The following is a 26,497-nucleotide window of genomic DNA, read 5'->3' as shown; positions in this document are numbered from 1 at the left end:
CGCCATTATAAGACTGATGTTCCGCTGAGAGCAGCCGGAAAAAGCACTGTTAGACATGGGCGGAGCCTCTCTGGTGGTTGACTAATCAGAACAGAGTGGCCGAGCTGACCAATCGGAGCACCCTAGGCTCACAGGGAGGGGGGGGCAAGAGCTCCAACGAGTCGTTTAGTGGAGAGAGTGAATACTGCTGAATACACATACTTTACAGAGATGCTGTATGCGAAACCAATGTGAGTTTGGAAAATTGCACAGTATGAATCTATTTTAGTATACCTCAACAATGTAATTATGATCAGTGGAAATGGCCATGACATGGGCCCTTTAAGTTGATCGATATAAATTGGCGTGACATTGAAGTCGTGCTGTACTCGGCTGTAGTTCGTTTATAGCATAACGTTAGCATTTTGCTTCTGGCGATTAGATTTCTGATTCGAAAATTATAAAAGTAGGGTATACATGTGGAGATTATTCGGCTGAACAAAACGTGCATTCATCAAACAGGTTCGTTTTCCACAGACCTTATTTCGAGCTATTTTCCCAAATCCTATGGAGAAATCCCATTGTTTTTATGACGAGGGAACCCATGCACAGCTTACTTCCGGGTAAATACGTCATCCCTGCACCAATCTGAGCAGCTCTCATAGGAAAGAACGAGACCCCGCCTCCGACGCTGTATCCAGTTCTTATTATACATCCAATTCTACCGGCAGATACTGCCTTGATGAAATGCCATATCATGGATTATCAAGGATTATTTGATTATTTCAGCTCATAGGCTCCATACTGTCTTTGAGACAGTATGGAGCCTTGTATAATATAATGAAAAGAAAAAGGTATTCATTTTTGATACCTTGGAAAGAGTCAATCAAACATAATACGTTGGCGGAACAAAGCAACCACTAAGAAATGACAATGGATATTATGTGGGCTGCCTACTGTAAACAGAGAAAAGAACTGGGAAAGACAGACTAAATACTCAAGAGAGAGAGGTTGATTAGGGAAAGGTGAAACTCACCAGGGCGGGGCAGGTAACCTCAAAGAGTAAAACACACCAGAATAGAAGGTGAAGTAATAAGACTTTCTTTGTTGTCCCAGGCAAAATGTTGTCTTTATGAATTTAAATATTGATTTCATATTTTTGCATGTATGGGGAGGCATGTACGCACATGTCACAATTGAAAGTGGACCTATTATACTATATTGGAAAAATATATTGTAGGACCATACCTATAAAAAACATATCTGTGAAGTTTTTTGCTTAAAATAGCAAACAGATCACCCATTGTAGCCATGCCTCATACTGCTCAAACCCCTCTTTTGCAGCCATGTTAGGAGAAGGGTCTAGCTGCGGCCGCGGCCAGTACACGACACTACACGACACGCCCACTACACGACACGCCCACCTGACACGACACTACGGTGGCTGAGAGACATTACCATACATGGCAGATTAATAGCGAATTGACGACACTGACGCTGATGCAAGGATATTTAAAGAGACATGAGGTTCAGAGAACAGACAAACAATATGGCGCACCGAGTACAGGTAATTAACGTATTGTGGTTTTAGATATAATTACATACTATTTAGGTTCTCGTTTGTTTGTCGATGTGGCTGTTTAGCGCAGTGTAATTGTGTTTATTTAGCTAATTTGTATTTTAAATATTAAATGTAAAGGAATGGAATACATATAAATATATATATATCTTAGCTCTTAGCTTGACATGCTCGACGTTCAGTTAGCATATATGCTAACTGAACATGCTCGTTCAGTTAGCATGTCAAGCTAAGAGCTAAGATATATGTATATATTTTAGCTTGACAGATGGAACAATGCATGTACTCGCATTTTTACAAGAATCTGATTTTAAATATTCATTGAAGGTGTCTTTCACATTTGAATGTTTTAAAAAAAAAACATGTATTAGCTGCTATACTGACATGCACATATGTATAATTATATTATTATTTTAAGTGTGGTTTAAAGTTAAATGATATATAGTTATTGGGTAGAGCCAAGTAACCCAGGTGGATGCAATCAGGCCTCTGTTTTTAGATGGGGTTTGTGGCCATGCTGTAGGCCTGACATTTAAACCATAGACCGTATATATAAAGATTTAAACTAGCTGAAGGGCTTTCTGTTCGAACCACAGTGACATCTAGAGGTTGTTTTGTGCATAACATGTCAACCAAAAAGGTAGAGCTGGCTGAATCAGATGGAGTTAAACTTTTTTTTTTTTCAACAAGATATCAAGACACAAAATGTGCTCTACCAAATGGTGGCGCTGGCAGTTAAAGGGTTACCTTCTGAAAGTGAGGAAGTATGACCAGCTTTGTCCCATAGGATTATACAGGCCAGTCCATTGCTGCTTGTTTAAGGAGTTAACTATTTCCAATATTAAAGTCACTGAAATTGTATTCTATTTTATTCACCTATAGACAAACAACACAACACTCCGTGATGGAGCACGCCCAGAGCTCAACAAATTGGACTCGGACACCTTCCAGTGTCCATTTTGTGAAAGGACCGGGTCATACCCTGGTCTGATGGCTCATTTGCAGAGCCACCAGAGGGCACTTGTGAAATATGGAGGTAAGTACATCTATAATTCTATATGATCATTGTATACTTCATCACATTACATTACATGTTACTTGTTAGATGTGTTTAATGCCTCACACATTATGGATACATGTGTTATTTCTGTGCCCCAGGACATCCTTGGTGTAAATTCATTTTGAATTATAAATTGAACATTAAAAATTAGATTTATATTCAGGTTATGAAGTGTTAATAATGCTGGAAAAATATCCTTATTTGGGGTAGGCACAATATGAGCATAATCACACATTCAATCTGCAAAAAATCAGTTTATAGGCAAAAATATTATTGTTGGTGACATGATTATTTATTGCTCTCGCACAAACACCTTGTTTCAAATTGCATATTTACAAGAAATTCATGTTGGTTTGTTTCTAGAATCCTCTAAACCACTTTCTGTCTCTTTTTTTTAGGTTATAATGTTTATAAATGCCATCTCAAATGTGTGGCCAGCAGCCATTATCACTGTGGCTTTTGCCCAAGAATCATTGGGAGAAAGGAGATGTTTATTAGTCACTTTAAAAACTGCTGCACTGAACATCCAACTACGTTGGCGGCGGCCCCAGCAACCACAACGACTCCTCCAGTGATGGCCCCGACGGCCGCTCCAGTGATGGCCCCGACGGCCGCTCCAGTGATGGCCCCGACGGCCGCTCCAGTGATGGCCCCGACGGCCGCTCCAGTGATGGCTCCGACGGCCGCTCCAGTGATGGCTCCGGCGGCCGCTCCAGTGATGGCTCCGGCTGCTGCAGCAACATGGCACAATATTTCCACAGCCCCCAACATTTTGATGTCAAAGCGCAAAACCACAACATGTTGTTTTTGTAGCCTACAACTAAAAAGGAACATTTTTCACATGATGTTCTGTTCAATAAATGTTCATTGAGGAAAACGGTATCAGTGTCTTATTGTATATTCATCACAGTGAATGCAGTGCATGCTGAACTTGCCGGACCATATACTGTAGTTGAAAGTACACAATGAAACACTGGCTTGCTTGTATCAAATCAATACAATTCCCACATGCCCTACCCCGGAACCTGCGGTCTTCAGACTCTGGCCCCCCGCACCAACCTGCGATCCTTCGGGGACAGAGCCTTCAGTATGGCAGCCCCCACTCTCTGGAACGCTCTCCCTGCGGAGATCTGCAACATCCCCACGCTTGACGCCTTCAAAAGGGCCCTCAAGTCTGCCAAGGTCTTTGGCCCCAAATCTATTTGTGTTGTCTGTCTAACTGTTCGTCTAACTGCCTTTTGTTATGTTTGTTTCTACTCCTGTTCTTTTTAAAGCGACCTTGGGTCTCATGAAAGGCGCTATATAAATCCAAGTTATTATTAATACATCATTGGAACGGTAAGAATCTCAGCTACAACACTGACTAAAGCCTTCCCATCTCCAGTATGCCTACATGACAAGCATTTTTATAATATACAGTAAACATATCTTTGACTTATTAGAGAAGAGACAATCATCAAGCCAGATACCAAGGTATTTACAACAGGCAACCACTTCAATTACTTTTCCTTTATGTTATTGTTATTTGGTTTTTATTAGTGCTTTTGTCGTTTTGAAGGAAATTAAAATACTGTATTGAGTTGGTTTCTTCTGTTTTGGAAGCCTTGTATATCTTTTTGGTCTTGTTAGAAATACCCCATGGTAAAACAGTGTTCTAGCAGCAGTTAAAGAAGCTTAGTTTGCTGTCTTAGACTGCCAGTTGTATTAAGATGGTTTGTTCACAATTTACACATAAAACCTAAATGTTCATCTGTTTATTGTTCTTCTTCCTTTATATTCAAAGCATGTTGATTGTCTATTGGCTATATCTTGACATTATGTTAATTTGATCATACTTGCCATACATTTATTTTAATTTATGCGATTCCTTCAAAGGTTTTGTAATAGACCCCTAGTACTTTTAATTTATAAAGTAATAATAATACATGTGAATGATTGAGCTCATTAGTGGCCTGACTGGCCCTCCTAATTTGTTCCTTAATGACCCCATGATGTGATAATGTATATCTTAAAACCTTTAACAACTATATTTAGATGTTCACAAATATCTACATTTATGTATAAAATACATGTGTAGCAGTTAGACAAACATAATCAATAGATCATCTCATTAATACCTATTTTATATATTAAAAAAAAGTTGACTAAACCACCGTTTGTTGACAAAATGATTTGGGTTGAAAGTTATACTGTTGTGTCTCAAATGGATAGACTAGGTTATTAATTTATTTGCCTAATAGTTGCTTAAAATGCTACAATAACATTTGCAATTCGTTTTTAATCTGCCATGTACGATCTCAATAATAATAAGTGTCGTCAATTCGCTTTTAATCTGCCATGTACGGTAATGTCTCTCAGCCACCGTAGTGTCGTGTCAGGTGGGCGTGTCGTGTAGTGGGCGTGTCGTGTAGTGTCGTGTACTGTCCGTGGCCGCAGCTAGACCATATTGCATGTTAGAGAAACGCGGATTTTGGGTCCTTAGCTTGAAAAAAAGAAAAGAAGAGGATGCGGAGCTAATGCCTGATCAGAACTCTACCGGAGATAAAGTTAAATTTGGTTGTGATAAAACGCCATCCTGTTTAAACCAAATCAAGCATTATTTCTGAAATAGTATGGAGCCCAAATGCTTTTTCTCTTGCAGGTTTATCAAAAGGTGAGTTCTTTTTATATTTCCTGCTTTTTAAACACATGTGCTCTTCAGTACAGGTTAGCTCTGAGTGTTAGCGAGGCTTGCTAATGTAAACAAAGACGAGATTACGTCCAAAGCACGTCAGGCATTGTTTCTGATAGCAACTTTCTGTGGGTCCGCCGCCGATTTGACGTCATATCGGCAGCAAATCTGTATCTGCTCGTTGTACCCCCGTTTTTAAAAGATTTGGGTACGGAGGAAAAGAGAAAGGGTTTTATTTTCTGATGCTGCATGAGTTCCCCGGCACACCGGGGACACATATTTATGTATAATAGACATCAAAAAGTGCATTTTCATGTCCCCTTTAAGATTTTCACTTCAAAATGATTGTGTCGATACATTTTTAACTTTAGCGTGATATCTATGTGGAATTTGAACATGAAAATGCTGTAATTACACACTCCTTTATTACACAGCAATAATGATATGTTTATTTTAAAAGAGCTTCTGTCACGATCTGTCTGTGTTATATTTTGTATTGTCAAGATCTGTCTTTCTTTGTTCCCGTTTTATTCTGAAAGGTGTGCACCCCCCTAGTTATGTCTGCTTTTACTTCCTGTCTCTGTGTTTCCCTCCTGTTTGATTGCCTGATTGTGTTCACCTGGTGCTCCTGTGTTTTTCCCAGCCTGTCCTCCTACAAAAAACGACCATATAGGCCGATTGTTCAAGCCCTTATTACCAGCGCCATATAGATAGAAGAGTTACGACATCTCCGTTCACTCCAATGGACCAGTTTTTTTTTACAGCAATGGCGGATCGTGGAGCCATCAATAGTTCCCCGGAAGTTAGCTTGCCACTGACTTCTGGGGGAACTATTGATAGTTCCACGATCTGCGGCTAGCAGCACAGTAGAGTTGCAGCATAATAGACCGTTCGTGATGGACTTTTAAAGGTAAGAAGACGTTTAAAGATTTATATTGCGGATATTATCAGCACATCTGAGTCAAATGAACATGTGTATTAAAGGATGTTAGTGGATTATCCCTAAATCAGTAGATTTAGGGAATGTTTACAGATAACAGATTAGGCTAGGATACCGGATAAAGTTAGCAACACACGTTAACCATGAACAGCCTATTAATCCGTTCTCCTAAAGTTATTTCATCCAACGTTGTGGAATTAGAGAAAAAGGGCTTCTTAACGTGCTTTTATCCGGGGTGGAGGGAGTTAAATATTAGTTAAATATAACATTGGGGCGTGTGATTGTAGTGGGTGGAGGTGGTGAAATGAGGATATCCATTTTGGAGTTCAAGCTAGTATAATATAGTTAACGTTACACAATAATAAGGAAGAGAGCTATTTTTGTGATACATCGCTATTGATATGGATTTAGAGTGCATATTTGAGACTTCCAAACAGTAAACAAAAACGTAACTTATGGGTGAGTAGAGCCCAACCCGGTATCACGGCAAGACGTGAACATGTGACGATCTACCATGCTGGGAGACGTGAATATGTCACGGTTTCGTCCCTTCAAACGTGACAGTTACACGGTATTGTTAACATGGCCCAACCAGTGGAGAAATACCCGGAAGTGCCAAGCAAATGGTCTACCGCGCCTATTGGTCGGTTTTTATTGTCAAAATGAGATGTTTTTAATTTATTTTTTAATAGTCACACTTGATTTCGCCGATTTTCTTGTTGCCCTAGCTGGTCGACACCTCTTTTAGCAGAAACAAAGGCTACATTAATGTATTAAATCGATGTTAATCCATGTGTGTGGAGGTGAGGATGTGGAATTAACGGACGTGACGTTGTGCGATTGCGTTGCCAGGCAACGCAATTTACAAACTCTTCAACTATAACCCTAATTATATTTAAAAACATTTTAGAAGGCCTCACGAAATACTTTAATGTAAATTAAAATGTAAATGTGAAGGGATGTGTGTAATGTGATGATTGACATTATTCACCCACGGATCTATGGGTTGGGGGTATTGTTCCGCACGGACATTTTAGTTAACCGGACTTACTGTTGATGTGAAATCCGAAAAAAAATACGTTATACACCATAACGGTGCACAGCTGATATAAAAGGACTTGTCGTTTTTAAAGATATTACTGATTTTCTTTGAATATAAGAATGTAAATACTGAGTTGAGAGAATAGTCAGGGGATTTGGGTGATGGGAGACACATCTATGGATTCAGAATTTCAATAGCTTACTGTTAAATGACGGATATACCTTTCTGTCTGTGATGTTTTACAAATCAGATATTATAAGTAAACATGTGAAATAATATAGCAATATCCTGTACAATTATGTGAAAACATGAATAAAACTACACATCTTCAGATGTTATACATACACAACTGTCCTACATTAATAATACAAAGTTATTATGGCTGTGTGTACCTTGTGTGCACCGCCTAGTGGTTAAAGCACGTTATTGAATTAGTTGTGTCAACTGTTGTGTGATATGTCAATGAACCTTAGAAAAATTCTTGAAAGGGATATGCAAAATAGCCATTATATACAGTCTTTAATTAACTATTAGTAGAGAATAACGAGTAATGAATATACTTTATAGGGATCTGCAGATAAATGTTTAGTCTTCTCAAGCAGCAACTATCAAATATCTCTCCTGATTGTTGGCACATGACAATCACCTTTCCCTGAATTTTACTCAGGTGTAACTAAAGCCTGATTTAAGGGTTGTTTATATTTCACATCATTAATCAGAATCTGCAAAGTAACTAAAATAAATGTAGTGGAGTAAAAATACCAGGTTAACCTCTGAATTGTAGTGGAGTAGAATTGCTGTTTTGTTTAGTAATGGCTATTGAATATGGAATAAAGGTTTTGACAAGACCTGGTGTAACAATAATCAAAAAGGACATTAATAGAGCTCCAGATGTCAATGATCTAAACAAAACAGCACACCTGAAATGTATATTTAAATACTTTATTAAGGGCAGTGAATTAGTTTTTTCTGTATGTTTTTCAAATCAGTGTTATACAGTAATGCTGCGTTCACACCGGACGCGATGCGATGTTTGGGGGCGGCGCGATTACATGTAAAGTCAATGCAGAGACGCGGACAGACGCGAATTCGCTCCGACGGCGCGCATGAAGCGGTGGACGCGGCGCGAATCACGCGATTGAACGGTGCCGCATTAAATGCGAGAGTTCAATTTTTTCAACTCGAGCGTCAAATTCACGTGACGCGTTCTCGCGGAAGTTTCAAATTTTCGTTATCAAGAATCTATTTTTAGCTCGTTATCGTCTCGTCTTAGTCATGTAAAAAAGGTCGTTGACGAACATTTTTCGTCATAGTTTTCGTTGACGAAATTAACACTGGTCTGCAGACAGACGGCAGGCGAAAAACCTTTTAAAATGCTTGTTTTCTTTATGAGGATCGGGTCGACCAGGCTAAGCTAACGTTGTATATGCTCATTCCACACTCATAACAACTGTATTCGCCATGACACAGACAGTCTGTGGTTTGTACTTGTTTAACTTTTGTCCAGTTTCTGAACAGATATGAGGAGCTGTGAGCTCCGTGTGCTAACTGCTAACAGCTAATGGCTAGATGTTTTCTGGTTGAACGTCAGTGACGGCAGGCTGAGATCCTCACCGCTGATTGGCTTCCGCGAGAACGTGTCACGTGAATTTGACTCTCGAGTTGAAAAAATTGAACTCTCGCGTTTGACGCGGCCCCCTTCAATCGCCTCAATCGCGTGATTCGCGCCGCGTCCACCGCTTCATGCGCGCCGTCGGAGCGAATTTGCGTCTGTCCGCGTCTCTGCATTGACTTTAATCGTAATCTCGCCGCCCCCAAACATCGCATCGCGTCCGGTGTGAACGCAGCATAACTCTCTCTCTATATGGCGCTACTTATTACGACCCAGAGACACGTTTTAAAGTGTATGTTGTTTCTTACACGACCACTAAAGGTGCTCTAGTGGTCGTGTAAGAAACAACATGCTTGATTGCAAACGCTCCGGAGGGACGTTTATTCATAAATAACCCTCTCTGGAAAATCCTAAATTGTGGAATAGTTTGGCCATTAAAATGCTTTTGATTCGATGTCTAGCGAGAAGTGTATATTGTACTCATAGAATCCACGTCCAGTTGATGTGTAGGATCTAGTTTGATAGATATTACGAAGATGATTTGAGGTCTCGTCAGGATAACGTGTATATGGGGCAGCTTCCATGTAAAGTTAGCGTGGGTGAAAACAGTTTTTCCGATCTCGAAGTTTTCATAATAAAACCGGATGTATTCCCCTCACTGTCAAATGATTACACAGTGATATCTGCATTACTCATCCACTAAAAAACATCAGTTTATCCTTGTTAATTACACAATATTGATTGGTTTAAATTGTGTACAATGCTTTTGTGTTTTTCACCTTCGATTTGGAGAAACAAATAGTTTTTTCGGAGTTTAGTACAGAGTTTCCGAAGACACTACACTACCCAGAATCCCCAGCTATCGTTTGGGACTACAACATCTGCCTTGCTTTACAAACCCTGTGATTAGTCCTCAAGCCCTGTTTGTTGTTGGATGTTGGAGTGGCAGTGCGACAAGGTTACGCCGAGCGTCAACAGCTCTTTGAAATGGAATGGAACCACGACAGACTATCCAAAACTGGAATTGGACGGGTCCAGCCCTGTTTTTGCAGGGGGCTGATTCTGTGAGCTGCAGCTGACCACGCCCCCCTGCAGGAGAGGGGAGCGTGCTCTGATCAAGTCAGAAGAGGGGGAGAAAAATAGATCTCCATCCTCCGTGTTTTATTATATTATTATATAGAGTCGTTATTCATTTGTTTTAAAGCTCAATAAATAACAAAGAAGACCTTTGACCGGCACTTTTCTAATTTTGTCCGGAAGATTTAAACTTTTACGGACATCTTGACCGGCGAAAGAAAACCTAACTGAAACTCTGCTGCACGGTCCCCTCGTTCCTTTGAAGAGGCGGAGAGGTGGGTGTTTGTCATTTGCTGGTGGACTAACCGGAGAGAATTACAGTGCTTGCCTCGACGGGGAGGGATTGCATTGAATTAAAGCAGCAGGAGCAAACGCTTGCCTCGGGGAGGGAGAAAAAAAGCCACAGCGGAGAATAAACAGAAGGGGAACCATGGCAACCATGCGCGGGAAGTCTTCTTCGCTGCTTTTGTGGCAGACTACAGCGCCACTTACAGGCCTGGCATATGTACTACAGCGTCTCCAGCGCTTTCGAGCGGCAATGGCCGGCCGTGGCCCAACCCCCTCAAACAACTTGTAAAAAGATTACAGGCACGAGTGTGTGTGTGTGTGTGTGTGTGTGTGTGTGTGTGTGTGTGTGTGTGTGTGTGTGTGTGTGTGTGTGTGTGTGTGTGTGTGTGAAGTTTGTCAGCTAGCACCACCAGCAGGTGAACAATTTCCCCTCATTCAGTGAAATATCTTAAAATCTAGAGATTATACATCACTGTGGATCTAGTATGTCCTCTTCTTCATGCAGCGCCACCTGATGATCACTCCCTGTTTGTTAGATGACGTCATCATACCTGTGGAGACACACCTTTCCTCCCATGAAGTCTAATCAGTTTGTGCAACACAAGGGCGCCACCGTGTGTTCAGATGACGCACATCCTGTATGATATTAACCAGAATGCCCGAGAATAGCTTGTCTCAAATACAGCCCAAAAATATAAGCAGATTTTTTATTTTCTCTATAGTGTTGTTTTTAAAATGTTCTTCTTCTATACTCCACAATATTTTAGAATGAATAGATAGATAGTGTATACTATACACTTCATTACATTTATTGTCTGCTCTAGAAGTTAAGATTTCTACAATACAAGACAGAAAGATTTATAAAATATGATGCTTTGTTATAAATTGAAATACCTAACGTTACAAACAAGTGAAACGATGAATCAATGAATTAATCAGTTGATTGACAGGAAATCTAGTAACGGCAGGAAATACACTTACACAATTCAAGTCATACTGCTAAATGAAACAATGTGTGACTCATCGCAAAATATTTAATGTTGAGAACAGAGAAGGTTCAAGTGTTGAGTTTGCCAACATATATAAATAATATAAAGAAAGAAGAAATGCGCCTGTTGGGATGCAGGTACTGTTGTATTGCATGACATTCCTGACCACTGTGCCGCCTTTGCATTCCTCTTTGGCCTACTGATTGAACATTGATTATCCAAAGGAGATGAATTCACCTTAGAATAAATTCAGACTCATAGGAGCTTGCCTCTAAATGCTCACAGCCCATGAAGTCTCTGAAATAAAAGTTCTGCTGTGATTGTTAATGGGGAAGCCTGACATGCTGGTCCAGTGCATTGTGGTTAGTGCTCAGGTACAACTTCAGTACATTTTAAACAGGTAAGCCACCGTCTTTTGAGTCACAACATTATTTCAGTTGTCAGCATCTTCAGAGTTTTCTGTTCAATTTCATTGGTTGTGCTCAGGTAAAACTTTAGTGTTTTGTACACTCAACAAGCATAACATTCTGAGCTAGGAAGATTTAATAAAATATAGGAACATCATTCTGGTGTTTAAAATCCTGCACAATACTGCCCCTCCACCTCTTAACTCATTAGTTACTCAACGTAACAATTCCAGCCTGACCACTATAATAAGTTCCATTCAGGAAAAGTACTTTTGGTCAGTTATCGCTCTCTGTCACAGCAATATAAAACTGGAACTGTCTACCCACACATATTAAAGACATACATACACCACCACTTTACAGCTCACTTAAAAACATGGTTCACTGCTACACCTGCACACACTAGCCTCCGAAGGTATCCGAGCTAGCAACCAGCACTCGTAGCTAAGCTAACCACACTGAAAGAAAGCTGTTTGGCAAGATGGCGCCTGTGTCGGCTCGCCGCTCGCTCAGCTCTCTACCTTTAGCTATCCTGTTTTTGTTTTATGTTTGTCAGAATGTCTCTGCTCTGCTCGTTTATGATCGCCAAGCTCTCCTCCACCTCAGACCCTCACTGGAGTTGATATTGCTGCCCAAACCTACATCTGGCAACCATAAATCGTGTCCCCCCCCTCTACTGTCGAATATTCCCACCTACCTGCGCCGGTTGCCCTGCATCCTGCCTCGCCGAAAGCGCTTTAGACGACGGGGAAAGCGTGGTGGTGCACTGGTCCATCTTAAGGCATACCTGACGGCTTCTTCGATAGCAAACAAAACGTTCCTGCTAAACGACTTCTTCACCTCTCGTGAACTGGATTTTATGTTCCTGACGGAGACCTGGGTCCACGCTGGCGAGTATACACCGTTCTCTGAACTTCTTCCTCCTGACTGTACATTCTTCAGCTTCCCCCGTGCCACCGGCCATGGTGGGGGCATAGCATCAGTGTTTAGAGCTAGCCTCCGATGCCGATTGCTTCACCCTGTAACTAGCTATGCTAGCTTTGAGTTGCAGCTTTTTGAACTGAACCCGGCCTCGCCTATACTCTGCGCAGTCGTGTATCGTCCGCCAAAGTGCAATAAGGATTTCATAAATGACTTTTCTGACTTTCTGTCCGGGATCATGGTGAAATATGATCGTGTTTTGATCTCCGGAGACTTCAATGTCCATGTGTGTTGCGAGTCCAAACCTCTGGTTAGGGACTTTTTAAATCTCCTTGATTCTTTTGGTCTTGTTCAGTCCGTGGCTGGCCCAACACACGAAAAAGGACACACTTTGGACTTAGTATTATCGTTTGGACTGTCTGTATCTGTGGATGAAATATGTGCAGCAACGCGTATCTCAGACCATTTACCGGTTCTGTTTACAACCTCCATCCCTTCCGCAGGAGTCGAATCACGTGCCCCGGCGCGTCGTCTGCGTTCGATTAACCCCTTGACTGCCTCACAGTTCTCTGATGTTTTTAATGCTTCTCCGATCTGTATATTAGATGTGAACTGTGCTTTTAATGCTGATGAGCTTATCTCCATGTTTGACTCGACATGCACACTAATACTGGATTCTGTTGCTCCTTTTACGCTTAGACGCACCAAAGTTCTATCAGAGCCGTGGCTCAATGACTGTACTCGTGCTCTCAGACGCGCTTGCAGGCGTGCAGAGAGAAAATGGAAAAAGGATAAACTCCATGTCTCCCTAGAAATCCTTTGTGCTTGCCTTTCTGACTACCAGACGGCAGTCAAAGCAGCCAAAACAGAGCACATTTCTCTGTTCATCTCCAAAAACAGCCATAAACCTCAGGTTCTTTTTAATGTCCTCAACTCTATCATTAATCCCTGTGATGTTTCTTCTATTGTCCCATCGACTACTCTCTGTGATAAGTTTCTTACATTTTTTATTGAAAAAGTATCTGCTCTTAGGCTAGCCCACACTAGTGCTACCCCAGATCCTGCTCCTTTTCTGTGCCCTGCTGTCCTCGACCACTTTGAGCCTGTATCCCTCTCTTCTCTCTCGGATGTAGTCAAGCACCTGCGGCCGACAAACTGCACCTCAGACAGCATTCCCTCTCGCCTTCTCAGAGATGTTTTTGATTCAGTTGGAGCAAGTATTTTATTACTTTTAAACACCTCTCTTAGCTCAGGATGTGTCCCAGCTGCCTTCAAACATGCCGTGGTTAAGCCACTACTTAAAAAGAAAAATCTCGACCCCTCCATTCTCGCAAATTTTAGGCCCATCTCCCAGCTACCTTTTTTATCAAAAGCCCTGGAGCGAGTAGTCTACGCCCAGCTGCAGTCTTTTTTAACCATCCATGGAATCCATGAAAAGTTTCAGTCTGGCTTCAAACCCATGCACAGCACTGAAACAGCCCTTTTAAGAGTTTTTAATGATCTGCTCCTAGCCGCCGACTCAGGTAGCCCAGCTGTCTTGGTGCTGTTAGACCTGACAGCTGCCTTTGACACTGTGGACCATAGCATCCTGCTGTCACGGCTTGAACAGTCCGCTGGCATCACAGGCTCTGCCCTTGCATGGTTCAGGTCCTACCTGACAGACAGAGATGGGGTCGTTACTAAAAAAAAGTAATATATTACATATTACATATTACTTTTAAAAAAAGTAATATATTACATATTACATATTACTTTTAAAAAAAGTAATATATTACACTACTTCGTTACTCTCTACATAAAGTAACTCGTTACTTTACTCGTTACTTTACTCGTTACTTTACTCGTTACTTTACTCGTTACTTTACTCGCAGGGCCGGCCAGCCCCTCCCTGCAGGCAGATCACGCAGACTGCTAAAGTTTCAAATGTTCTCTTTAGTTCAGTTTCCATTGTCGCATAAGACTGATTCAGATAGCTCTGACCATGGCTGTCCTCTGTCTCCTGCAGTGGCGGCGCCAGGGTATGGCTGGGGTAGGCTACAGCCATACCAAGAAATGGCTTAGCCCCACCATAGCCCCACCATGAAAAGTGATGCAAATTCAATTAAATAATAAGCGAAATGCTAAATGTTGAGAACACGGATTGCGAAAATATACGGGTCGTGTCCACAGCACACAAACTGATCCTGCTGTAACAACAAGTGCACCTTACTGATGCAATATGGTTGAGACCATTCGGGCTTATGCTATAAGAGGGGTGCAAGGAATAGTCTAAGTAGTGGGGGAGTTTTATACACTAAAGGTGTGGAAATTCTCTGGCGTTATAATATCAGCGCGGCCGCGGTCAGATCAAAATGCCTCCGAATGCAATTTGAATAGACCTACAGCCAATCAGAGCAACGAAACATTGGATCTGCGTCATGCCTTATTGATTGAGATCAATCGAAACCGCCATTCAGTATCCCCATTGGATCTTCAACGTGTACTATCATACGTCACGTTCACAGTGATCCCTTTTTATTTACTACAAGACAAATGTGCCGTTTTATTTCATACAGTTCCATTTTGATTGAGACAGGGAAATAATCTAAACCTCACGCGTGGCGTTTCACTGTCAAGGGGGGTAATATAGCGTGTATGTAATTACATTGCAAATACTGACTTGAGCACCACCACTGTATGGGTTAGCCCTACCATAGATTACCCAACAAAAATGCTCTGGCGCCGCCACTGGTCTCCTGCTATCTGTATTTTGCGCAGTATATCTCTGAACGATGCGATGGTGATTCCACTGTGCAAATGGGCAACATTACCTCTACTATGAAGGATGCTACAAGCCTGTCCATCTCTGCTTTGTTTACCGGTCCTCCAAATTCTTGCGGCGGCGCACTCACAACATCCTCACTCTGGGTTCGGGGGTCCTTAGCTATTAGCTTCACCTTAGCATGTGTTCTTTGCAGGTGTTTGTTGAGGTTTGACATGGTGTTTACAGCAGTGGATAACAGCTTCTGGCCTGGACACAGTTTGCACCTCACCGTCACATTCCTGTCTATTCTTCAGACGAACTCAAAATAATGGGCATACCTCCACCCCTCGAAAGTTATCGCTGACTCAGCCATGTTTATGCAGCACTGCACGCGGAGATGTGGACGTGCAAGTCGCGCAGATTACGTACATATAAACCTGCGGCGGAAACCCCTCGTCTGTCATTGTGATTATGACTGATTTTATAAAAGTAACGAAGTAACGCGTGTCGGGGCAATGTTAGTAACTGTAGTGTGATTACTGAATTATAAAAGTAACGCGTTACACTACTCCGTTACCGACAAAAGTAATATTATTACAGTAACGCAGTACACCAAACTCTGCTGACAGACCGTAGCTTCTCGGTACAGCTAGGTGCCTTCTCCTCTGCCAAAGCCCCTCTTACCTGTGAGGTTCCCCAAGGCTCGATTCTGGGCCCCATCCTTTTTCTACTGTACATACTGCCCCTAGGTTCAATTCTCACAAAACATAATATTCCCTTCCACTGCTATGACGACGATGTACAGATCTATCTGCCTCTCAAAGCAAATGTCAAACACTCACTACAGCAGTTGATGGACTGCTTAACAGAGATAAAATCCTGGCTGAGCAAAAACTTTCTCAACCTCAACGAGAGCAAGACTGAGGTCATCTTTTTTGGACCCCAACCTCCAGCCTCTCCGGTTGATATTCTGGGCTCTCTCAAAAACAACATCCTCCCCTCGGTCATGAACCTTGGAGTGACCTTCACTAGCACTTTTAAATTCGACAAGCAGGTCAGCACCGTAGTCAAATCCTGCTTTTTTTAAATAAGACTATTGGCCAAAACCAAGTCGTATTTATCTTTTAATGACTTAGAAAGGGTTATTAACGCCTTTGTAACCTCGAGATTGGACTATTGCAACGCTCTGTATGTGGGTATGGACCAGGCCTCAATTAAACGCCTGCAGCTAGTCCAAAACGCAGCTGCACGTTTGCTGACTGGCCACAAAAAGCGTGACCACATCACCCCTATTCTGGCCTCACTACACTGGCTTCCAGTTCCAGTTTTTAAAGCACTAAATGGGCTGGCTCCGGCCTATATAGCTGAACTCCTCCAGCGCTACACCCCAGCCAGAGCTTTAAGGTCTGCTGACCAGCTGCTGCTGGTAGTGCCCAAGACCAGGCTTAAAACCCGAGGGCACCGAGCCTTCGCAGCAGCTAGGCTCTGGAACACTCTGCTCCTCCATGTGAGGTCGGCCCAGACCCTAGGGGTTTTTAAATCTACACTAAAACACACTTCTTCTCTCTGGCTTTCTAGTTAGAGCGGAGCACGACTCCTGACTTTTCCTTGTGTTTTTATTTTTATTTTGTTTTTTTATATATATCTGTTGTAATTTATTGTCGTTTATTGTGATTGTAGTAATGTGTTTTTATTACATGTACAGCACTTTGGCTCGACCAAAAATCGCTTTTAAATGTGCTATATAAATAAAACCTGATTTGATTTGATTTGATTAGTCTATTTGGATATGGTGTGTGTGTTATATGTAATGATCATGGATGTTTCCCCCGTTTCTATTAACCGTTGCACTGCATGACCTACCAGACCTCTCTTTTGCCTTTGCACACCTCTTTGGCCTGCTGAAGTCAATGCACATTGATTATTCAACAGGGGGATATGCAGAGTTGTTTCTGTTTCTTTTCATTGTTTGTGCTCAGGTCAAACTTTGATGTATCGGCACACTTAAAGGTGGGGTAGGTAAGTTTGAGAAACCGGCTCGAGATACACTTTTTGTTATATTCCATGGAATGCTCTTAACATCCCGATAGCAATGAATATCTTAAGTGCTTTGACAAAAAATTCATAAAAAAATGTCATCTGTGGAAGCCGTAGTACTGTAAAAAGCACCACCTAATTATTTTAGCCGGGCCGGCTAAAATAACTGGATGGCCTACCTGCCTGTCAGCCTTCCATCTGTGCACAAACTTATCTCGTGCCCTCATTGGTCATGTGCGCGTTTGTGTGTGTTGGAGGAGGGGCTCTGTAAGGAAGTGGCAGATTTTCTCCGGTTGTGTATTTTCAAATTCTAGCGATCTCGAGCCGGTTTCTCCAACTTACCTACCCCACCTTTAAGCAGCCAATCATTTGAAGATATAATGTCCTCTTTGCCTTTCAAAAAGACACTTGTGGTATTGTCAGTATCTAATTTCACCAGCACCTCTATGTTCTGAAGTGGTTGAGGCCCAGTAGAATTATTATTATATTCAGTAATGGAAAAACTTAGTTTGAGCATATAGTTCACTGTCAACAATATGTTAATGTGACAGTACGCGCACGCACGCACACACACACACACGCACACGCACACGCACACGCAAACACAAACACACACACACACACACTGTTAATTTGTGCTGTACTTGAGACGAAACTTACAGCTAGTACTTTTACTGGGAATGAGGAATGACATTTTCAAGCTAATTTTCATCAGTTTTTTACTTTCTTTAATTGTATTCAATTATTGAATCTGTGTTTGTTGAAGATAGTAACACCTGGCATTACAAACTTTCATTGTTTGCCTGACAGGAACAACAATAATGAACAATTTGAAAGAATTCAAAACACAGTTGCAGCTAAATAATTGTTTTTATTGATTAGTAAAGAAAAGGTTTAATCTCACTGAAGCATTTACTATATGATTATGATTATTCAACAACAGTATCAGTGTTTGTTGGAAGTAGAATATATATATGTATGTGGCATTGAAACAAGAATTTCATTGTTAGCCTCACAGGAAAATCATAGTTCGGTGAACACGAAGGTCCAAGTTGTCTGAAATCTTGTATAAACTTGAAAACATTAATAAAGTCAACAATAAAAGTGTAGAGCTAAACAGGTTTTTGAGCGCATGCACATGCAGAGACTGATCTGATCTTCATGGCTAAGGTCTTCATGCCATAGTTCAGGCCCTTCCACGATCTCCAGAAAATGCCTTCATATTGGTTGACAAGCCCTGGAGGTGCGTACAGACCGGTGGGGTTGGCATGATGGCAATTGAAGTACCAGAATCCACCGAGATAAGACTTAGCGCAGTTATTCGACCACGTGTCCTGATCTCTGTCAAACGTTGAGAACTTCATGTTGTTGTGTGATTTCAAACTGTCCCCTAGAAATAAAAATAAAAACAAACAAACTTGAAATCCAGAGACACTTATTTTAATGCGTAGTGGGTAATATATTTTATTTTATATTTTTATAAATGACATGAAAAACAATAGGTACAGAACATGTATGCCTCTTAAATAGTGGTAGGATGTAACAGGGCATATTTATATTTAAGTAGAATATTAAGGTACTTCTATTTTATGTAATTTAATATTACATTTCTCACACGTCCAAATTGCAACACGTTCCCCAGAAATACCCACCAAGTCCAGTGTTTCTCAAAGTGGGGGGCGCAGAGGCATGACAAAATTAAAAATGGTTATTTAAAATGGTTATTTAAACAAATTAAAAGAATTTATAAAAAAATCATAATTTCAAAAATTATTGATTCGAAAATAATATGATACAGTACAGTACAATTACGTCTGGGTCTCTGTGTTTCATTCAAGCTCGGCTCTGTGTGTGTGTGGAACGAGCCATTTTGTGTGCATGCGCGAGAGAGAGAGAGAGAGAGAGAGCGCACCGGTACCGGAGATCGTTGTTGTTAGCTTCTGATGCTAGTGAGCTACGCTAACGGATATAAGGAGCTTTTTCAACAACAAGATGGAAGAGAGTCCTCTCCTGTCAGACTGAGAGGCTCAGTGAACTAAAGGACTCTCTGAGTGTTTAGATCAGGGATGGAGGTGCATGCGGCCCCCACCTCCTCGTTTTGCAGCCCTCAGATTAATTTATAAACAACGTAATTAATAAAAATAAATACAAAATAATACAAATTATTTATTATTTTTTACTTGAAGTACTGATACCATCCACTAGACTCGTTACGTCGTGATCTGCGTACATGATTTTGTTCGGCAGCCAAATACCGCAAAAATAATCTGTTACGCGTTTGTGTGTATTCTTGTGTTTGTTTCCCGGGGAAACACTCACAAGAAACACCGGCTGTTGTTATGCCTGCCGTGACGTTAAGTTACCGCTTGTAATTATGCCTTTACAAGCTTAAAAGTTGTATTTATCATCTGAATTTGGCGAAAATGTTTAATATTCTAAAAACCAAGACTTTATTTGAAATCAGATGAAAACAAACTCTCACGGACCCTGCCGTGTTATCTATGATTACTATACGCTTTTCATTCATAATTTCAGCGGGAGGGGGAGCGGCGCTGAGGAACACTGTTAAATAACCTGTTCAATACAAACATGCCACTTGTGAAAATTAAATAACATTTATGTGAACTGATATTTGTTTAGTGAGCTTATTAGAGGATGTTCCCTGAAAGATTGTAAAATGTCAATGAAGATGTCAGACTTAGTATATTTGTTAATAATTACATACAATACATGGAATTTGTGTGTGTGTATTCCAAGTGAATCTGCGGCCTCCTGGTGGCCAGTACATACATTATGTGGCCCCCACCACCATCCAAGTTGCCCACCCCTGGTTTAGATAGTTAGCTTTCGTCTAAGTTATTTCAGTGGGTCTCAAACGTTTTGGTCACGATTAATGTAAACAATTATTTCCGAGGCACATGTTTATATGATCATTATAGTTATAAAAAAATAAGAGAATAAATGAAAAACAGGTTTAAAATACTATATGACAGTAAAAAAAGACTAAAGTTTAAAAGGGTGATTTGTAAAATATCCATAAAGAAAAAGTAAATCTGTTTACAGTTCTGTTTCAAATGGGTGTTGAGAGATGTATCCATAGATCTCTTCATTTTGCTCTCAAAGTGCACCAGATTGATGCTTTTAACTTCAATATTTAAAAAAAAATCTTCCCGGGGGAGCATGCAACATCTTCTTCTTATATCCGTTAGAGCAGCTAGCACCAGATTCTAATAACAACAGCGCCGGTACCGGTGCACTCTTCTCTCTCTCTGGGTGTTTCTCAATCGCGATTAAAGCTGCTTCAGAGCCACTATTTCAAGCATACTACGTCATCGAGTGCCGCCGAAGTACTGTTCCAATCTCCAGCATACTTGGAAATCTACCGAGCCCCGCGTACTCCGTTTGGAGAAATATCGAGGCTGCACATGAGTAGACTCCGCGGTCTTAAAATCCCCACAATGCTTTGCGCACGGACCAATTTCCCCAAATCTGTGGGGGAAGATGTAAGCGGGGCCTCTCATATGACACACACCTGCACACTTGCTAGCGTGTTCCACACTTCGTTTTCTGAATGCCAGGAAGTATTCTTGACTCGCTTCTGAAGCAAGATGCTCGGCAGACATGTGCTACCAAGCAAGCGTACTCGCGATTGAGAAACACCCTTTCTCTCTCTCGCACTTTGGCTGTGAGCTGCGGGCGCCTGATAAGCCAACATCCCCCATTTTCATCACTTACAGCGCCTATCGTACAGGGCAAATGAAACGTGTAACCGGGGTGAAAAGGGTGTTACATTTACTTAATTATGAATATTGTTACATCAAGGCCGAAAATTAGGATGAGCACCAATGGTCAAAAATGTTTTTCTACCAGCGCAGCGCCTCCCTAGATCTGGCGCCCTAGGTGAACATCTATAACGCCAGTGCTACGGGCCGGCCCTGCCTCTATGAAACGTCAAGCTACCCCACAGCACCCCCAAAAGAGATCTCTGGCGCCGCCACTGAGCCTGCAACCCCGTTTTGAAGAAATGTGCAGTGCAAAACAGGCTCATTGCAGCCACTAATGCTGTTATAAGACAGCAAATATCAGCATTTTCTTTCTTTTCATTTTTTTGCACAGATTGCAAAGTGGCAAAGTATTATAACTTATTGTTCTAGCACAGGGATTGCACAATTGTATTATGTATTATTTTTTTTGACCACACAGACTTATGGAGCATTGTTTTATTATCACTGTTCTAGCAAAGTGATTTTTTAATTTTTTTTAAAGGAATGCTCACGTTCATATTTATGTATTTTAATAAATGTTAACTTGGCCCATTACGTGACTATTTGTGCTGGGGGGGCCCGACTTTTTTTTTTCTCCAAAGGGGGGGCCTGACAGAAAAAGTTTGAGAACCACTGCACTAGACCAACCTTTCCTCACGCTATTTTTCATTACATTTTTAACAAATAATATATATAGAGAGGAATATTCCCAGCACAGTCTGCTCTGTTTGGTCAGCTGACCGGATCTGTTGTGATTTTTTCAACCGAAAAGAGATACCCCGCCCCTTAGCCTATCGCGTAAGATGCATTGAAAAGCTAGACAATACAAGTAAGAGTGTTACGTAGTGATGTCACTATGTTACAGAAGTAAACAAAGGAGTCCAATGGAGGCATTTAAGACATGGGGGGAGTGTGGGAGAGAAACTCCCTCTGGAGGGAGCTTTGGGAATTTAGCCCAGACCATTTACATGCACAAAAAACTATATAACACTACAGGGAAGGGGAACCCCCCCCAAAAAAATGTTAGGGCCTCTTTAAACCTACATTTCCCAAAGTAATATCCACACAGTATTCCTTACCTGCTTTTCCGCCAGTGAATTTGCCCAGGTGAAGCCGATAACCGTCAACCTCAGAATCGATGGAGAAGGAGGAGTACTTGGCGTACCTCTTCCCCCCCTCCCAGTCCTCCATGTCGACCCGCAGCTCGTTCTCCTTCCTCACAGTCAGCAGGAGGATGTTTTCCAGGCCTTAGTAAAGGAACAAAACATCTGTTTCACATAACCACCTGAACCATTAGTTAACCTCTTTCCCCCTCAGATTGTCTCATTTAAAAAATATATATACTTCACTGCCCAATGAATTATCAGTAAAAAAGTAAAGCCAAAATGACACAATGTGTAGTGTAGCAGTGTATTGTTGGTATTTTCTCTGAGATTGGAATGTTTTTCTTCTTTCTTAAGCTAAACATACAGTATCATTATGGAGCAAAGCCTGCAAGTTGAGGCAGTCACAGGGGCCAGTCAGTAACGCTGACCTGGGACCCCCCTGTTACCTCACCCTTCAAAATAAAATGTTATAATATTACCATTTATTGGCTATAAGGCTGGCGCAATAAGCGGAACTAATGTAACTCAGCATTGTAGTCGGACCCCTTGGAGCGGTACACCGCCACTGGCCATGCAGGATAAAAAACAACACTTGTCTTCTCCGACCAGAGGCTGTTCCCTTTTTACTTCAAGTAAGATTCAAGCCTAGACATTGAGAGACTAAAAATCACAGAAACCGCAGGATATTGTTGCTGTAATGTGAAAGAGGAGAAAACTTCACCTGGGATGCAGAGACCCGGATGTTCAGTAGAGATTGAACTGTTCAGTGCCTTATATTCAGTGTTGCAGCAAATACTGTTTATGTAATTTAATTATAACTTAGTTACTAAAACAAGTACTGTAAAGGACAAAAAAATAACTACTGAAACAAAGAACTGTAACTTACAGTTACTGAAATAAATAACTGTACAGAAGCACATAGCAATTACTGTATTTTATGTTTATTTTAAGCAATTACTATATACTGTCGTATAACCCGTGTTTATTGTATAATATAAATACAAAAATAACTGGCCCCAGCCTGGTCCCCCCCCCCCCCCCCCCCCCCCCCCAGTAAAATTGGTCTAGAGCCGTCACTGGGCAGTCACACCAGCATGTACCAGTAGGCACCAATCATTTACATTTTCCTTCATCTGACAGCATATTAAGATCAAAAATGTGTTGAATTTATTAGTTGAACACTCACCGAGCCAATATTCTCCTGCCAGGTTCCCAAATCCGACCTTATAGCGACCCCAGTCCCTGAAAAAGTTTTCAGTCCCATCCATCCTCTTGAGAAATACCTGAGAGGAAGAGTAGGAAGAAGAGTGTTACAGGATAATAGGATACCAACATGTTGTACTACAATAACTACATCTGGAGAACTTTACAAAGTATCTTGACCAGTAAACAGGACTGTTGGTTCCGATGTCAATTATGGAAATGGAAAAGGAAAATCAAGACAAATTATTTGTTGTACTCTTGGAGGCAGCAGAAAAAGCTGAAAGCAGTTAAGACATCAGACAAGTCATGAGTTCCCAAAGCAGAGTCTGATCAAATCTGATATACTGACCGTCCATCTGCCCCCGTCAATGTTCATGTCACAGTAGACTTGCAGGGGAGTGTCGGGATCCCCGGGGAAGATGGTGTACACCCCACTCAAGCTGGTGTTGTCATGGCAATAGATGTCATTGCAGTCGAAGGGCAGAAAATCATTCGAGCCAGTGGCAGCTGAGGCTAAAAACCCCAGAAGAGCCACGAATAATGTCCCCTGGATGCAAAAGAGAAGAGATTTGAAATACCTACAGCTCCTTTTGAAGTGATTTCCTGCACAGTTTTTAATGGTAAAACATGAGTTTATTCATGGTTATTAATTTGCCCAGAGTTGATCAAGTTTGAGAAAGCTCCAAGTATTGATGCTACATTCTAAAAAGTCATTCAGGGGACCTTTTACCACCACTTAATTAAATGCATGGTTGCAAGATACAAATTTGAATTAATTGATTTAGATAAACATTTTAAGTTGCAAACATTAAAGGTAGGGTAGGTAATTTTGGAGAAACCAGGTCGAGATCGCTAGAATTTGAAAATACACAACCGGAGAAAATCTGCCACTTCCTTACAGAGCCCCTCCTCCAACACATACGAACGCGCACATGACCAATGAGGGCACGAGATAAGTTTGTGCACAGATGGAAGGCTGACAGGCAGGTAGGCCATCCAGTTATTTTAGCCGGGCCGGCTAAAATGATTGGTCGTACTTTTTACAGTACTACGGCTTCCACAGATGACATTTTTTTATGAATTTTTTGTCAAAGCACTGATATTCATTGCTATCGGGATGTTAAGAGCGTTCTACACCTTGAGTTAAGGATTTCAAGTCCACTCCCACTTAACATGCCTGGACAAGTTCCGACAGTTAAGACAAATAGAAATACTATACAAAGGACATTTTAAGGTGTCATCTTCTGTAGTTGCACTGTATAGGCAAATTGCTGTTTGACCAAAATTAGCAGCCTTTGAACTGTGAATAGTTCTGTGAGAGGGTACAAAGTAGTAGAGGCTACTGTGAGTGTAAAAATACATTGTGATATAACTTTTATTAAAAAAAAATCTTGGTGAAAGCAGACCAAGGGCATGCTTCTTGAGGTAGGATCGTTATTTAGAGTTGTCATTGAAATGCAAGTTGTTGGCAGTCACCCATTCAGAATATATTAATTTAGGTAATTTCTCTTTATTTCCTTTTTCAAAAATAGCACAATACAATTGAAGTACGCAGAGAACTATCCGCTGCCTTGTCGTGTACCTTGGAGAAAAGGAAGAGGACCTTTTCAAGGAGTTTAGCGAAGTAATTAAAAATCTTGAAATAAAATAAAATCCATGGGCAGTGTAAAAACAGTGTCAGTTACATTTTGAAGCATATTGCACTTTTGGCCACACCCCAATCAATAATATCTTAGCAACGTTCAGCATGGATAGGTGTTGACAGCAATGGCATGGGAAAAGGATTGTGTAAAATTTGAAAAGTGGCTTCTGCTCTTCACTTAACCAGTTCAAATATTGTATGGAACCTGCTAAAAAGATGAGAAGGTACACTAAAACTTGCACGGCTGTGATTGACAAAATCTGTCCACATGCATTTAAACACTAGGCAAAGTACTCAAAACCACCTCTGTGTGTCTTCAGGACCACATTGCCATGATGACACACACATGCAGACTCAATAGGTGAAAACAATACCAGCGTTGCTTTAGCAGCTGGTAATAATGGCTCTGAATTAGCTAAGAGGGACAGTTTAAAAAGTAAGCAATTACCTAATTCATTATCTCTTATGCGCTAACCTATTATTTAATGTGCTTCAAAAGGACATGAATATCGCCATCATCAGTGACCGGTCCACCCCAGGATCTGACCATACGATGGCAACCATCATGGTCGAGGGAAACAAATGAATGAGCAAGAATTCTGCGTTAAATGTATTCATACTGTTTAAAACAATGACTGTCGGCAGTGTAAACATCTTTGTTACATCTTTTGTAAAATTGATGTGCGTGATCTGCTACCAAGTACAAGTAAGTGGTAATTAAAAACACTTCTGATTGTAGAGGAAAAGCCTTCTCCCCTAACTGAAATAAGTTTGTTGGTTTAACACAATTTCATTAGAAGTTGTCATAACTCAATAAACATTGATGCAAACTGTTGCGTTGATTTTTTTTGTTGAGCCAAAGCATTTGTTTTTAGAGTGTAGTATTGATTATCAGCAGAGGACAGAGACATTTAAAATAGTGTTTTCTTACCTGCAGCATCTTCATCGTGGAGAGGAAGGTCAACGCTGAGTTGACTCTGTTGTTTGAGGTGACTCTTGTTTGGAACGTAGGCATTTATACAGACGGTGCATCACGTGTTTTTGGAAGTGCATGACAAGTTGTGTTATTTTAAGGTTTATGAATGGTTGGTTGTATTAGATAGGCACATACCCAATATATGAACACGGAAGAAAAGGAAAGGCAAAAATGTAACCAGCATTCATTACTGGAATAGGTTGACGAACCTTGATGTGACAGAAGGTACTGGAATGGAGAAAGACTTGTGGTAGAGCTCGGCGGTGTCTTGTGTTAATACTCCACCCAGATTGAATGTGTGCCCTAAGAAAAAAGGTTCTGAGAGGCTAGTGAAGACGTGTCTCCAGCTCCTGTTTGAGCCGTCTGTTCGACCATTGGACTAAGGTTGATGGCCGGATGGCTGAGAGTGGCACCCAGGGGGCCATAGAACTCCTTTCAGAAGTGGGAGATGAGATTTAATG

The 26,497-nt window shown here is 41.2% G+C and overlaps 1 protein-coding gene across 1 annotated transcript; it reads right to left on the bottom strand.

Moving 5' to 3' along the window:
* Window positions 1–18,196: 18,196 nt before the first annotated feature.
* LOC117498848 (microfibril-associated glycoprotein 4-like) lies at window positions 18,197–26,094 on the bottom strand. Its single transcript, XM_034150986.1, has 5 exons — window positions 25,992–26,094; window positions 23,768–23,965; window positions 23,402–23,498; window positions 22,189–22,356; window positions 18,197–18,735 (listed from the first exon to the last, which is right to left on the bottom strand). The coding sequence occupies exons 1-5, from the start codon at window positions 26,073–26,075 to the stop codon at window positions 18,458–18,460; spliced, it is 825 nt and encodes a 274-aa protein (XP_034006877.1). The 5' UTR covers window positions 26,076–26,094; the 3' UTR covers window positions 18,197–18,457.
* Window positions 26,095–26,497: the final 403 nt, after the last annotated feature.

The sequence above is a fragment of the Trematomus bernacchii genome, unplaced genomic scaffold (genome assembly GCF_902827165.1).
Source record: "Trematomus bernacchii unplaced genomic scaffold, fTreBer1.1, whole genome shotgun sequence".
Classification (NCBI taxonomy): domain Eukaryota; kingdom Metazoa; phylum Chordata; class Actinopteri; order Perciformes; family Nototheniidae; genus Trematomus; species Trematomus bernacchii.
The sequence above is the reverse complement of the archived record's forward strand: the minus strand, read 5'-3'. Positions and strand labels throughout refer to the sequence as shown.

Coding starts and splice junctions, on each gene's coding strand:
- LOC117498848 (XM_034150986.1), bottom strand. CDS start 26,075: ATGCCTACGTTCCAAACAAGAGTCACCTCAAACAACAGAGTCAACTCA. Junction 23,966..25,991: donor CCACGATGAAGATGCTGCAG/GTAAGAAAACAC, acceptor TTTTGCATCCAG/GGGACATTATTCGTGGCTCT. Junction 18,736..22,188: donor ATTCACTGGCGGAAAAGCAG/GTAAGGAATACT, acceptor TTTTATTTCTAG/GGGACAGTTTGAAATCACAC.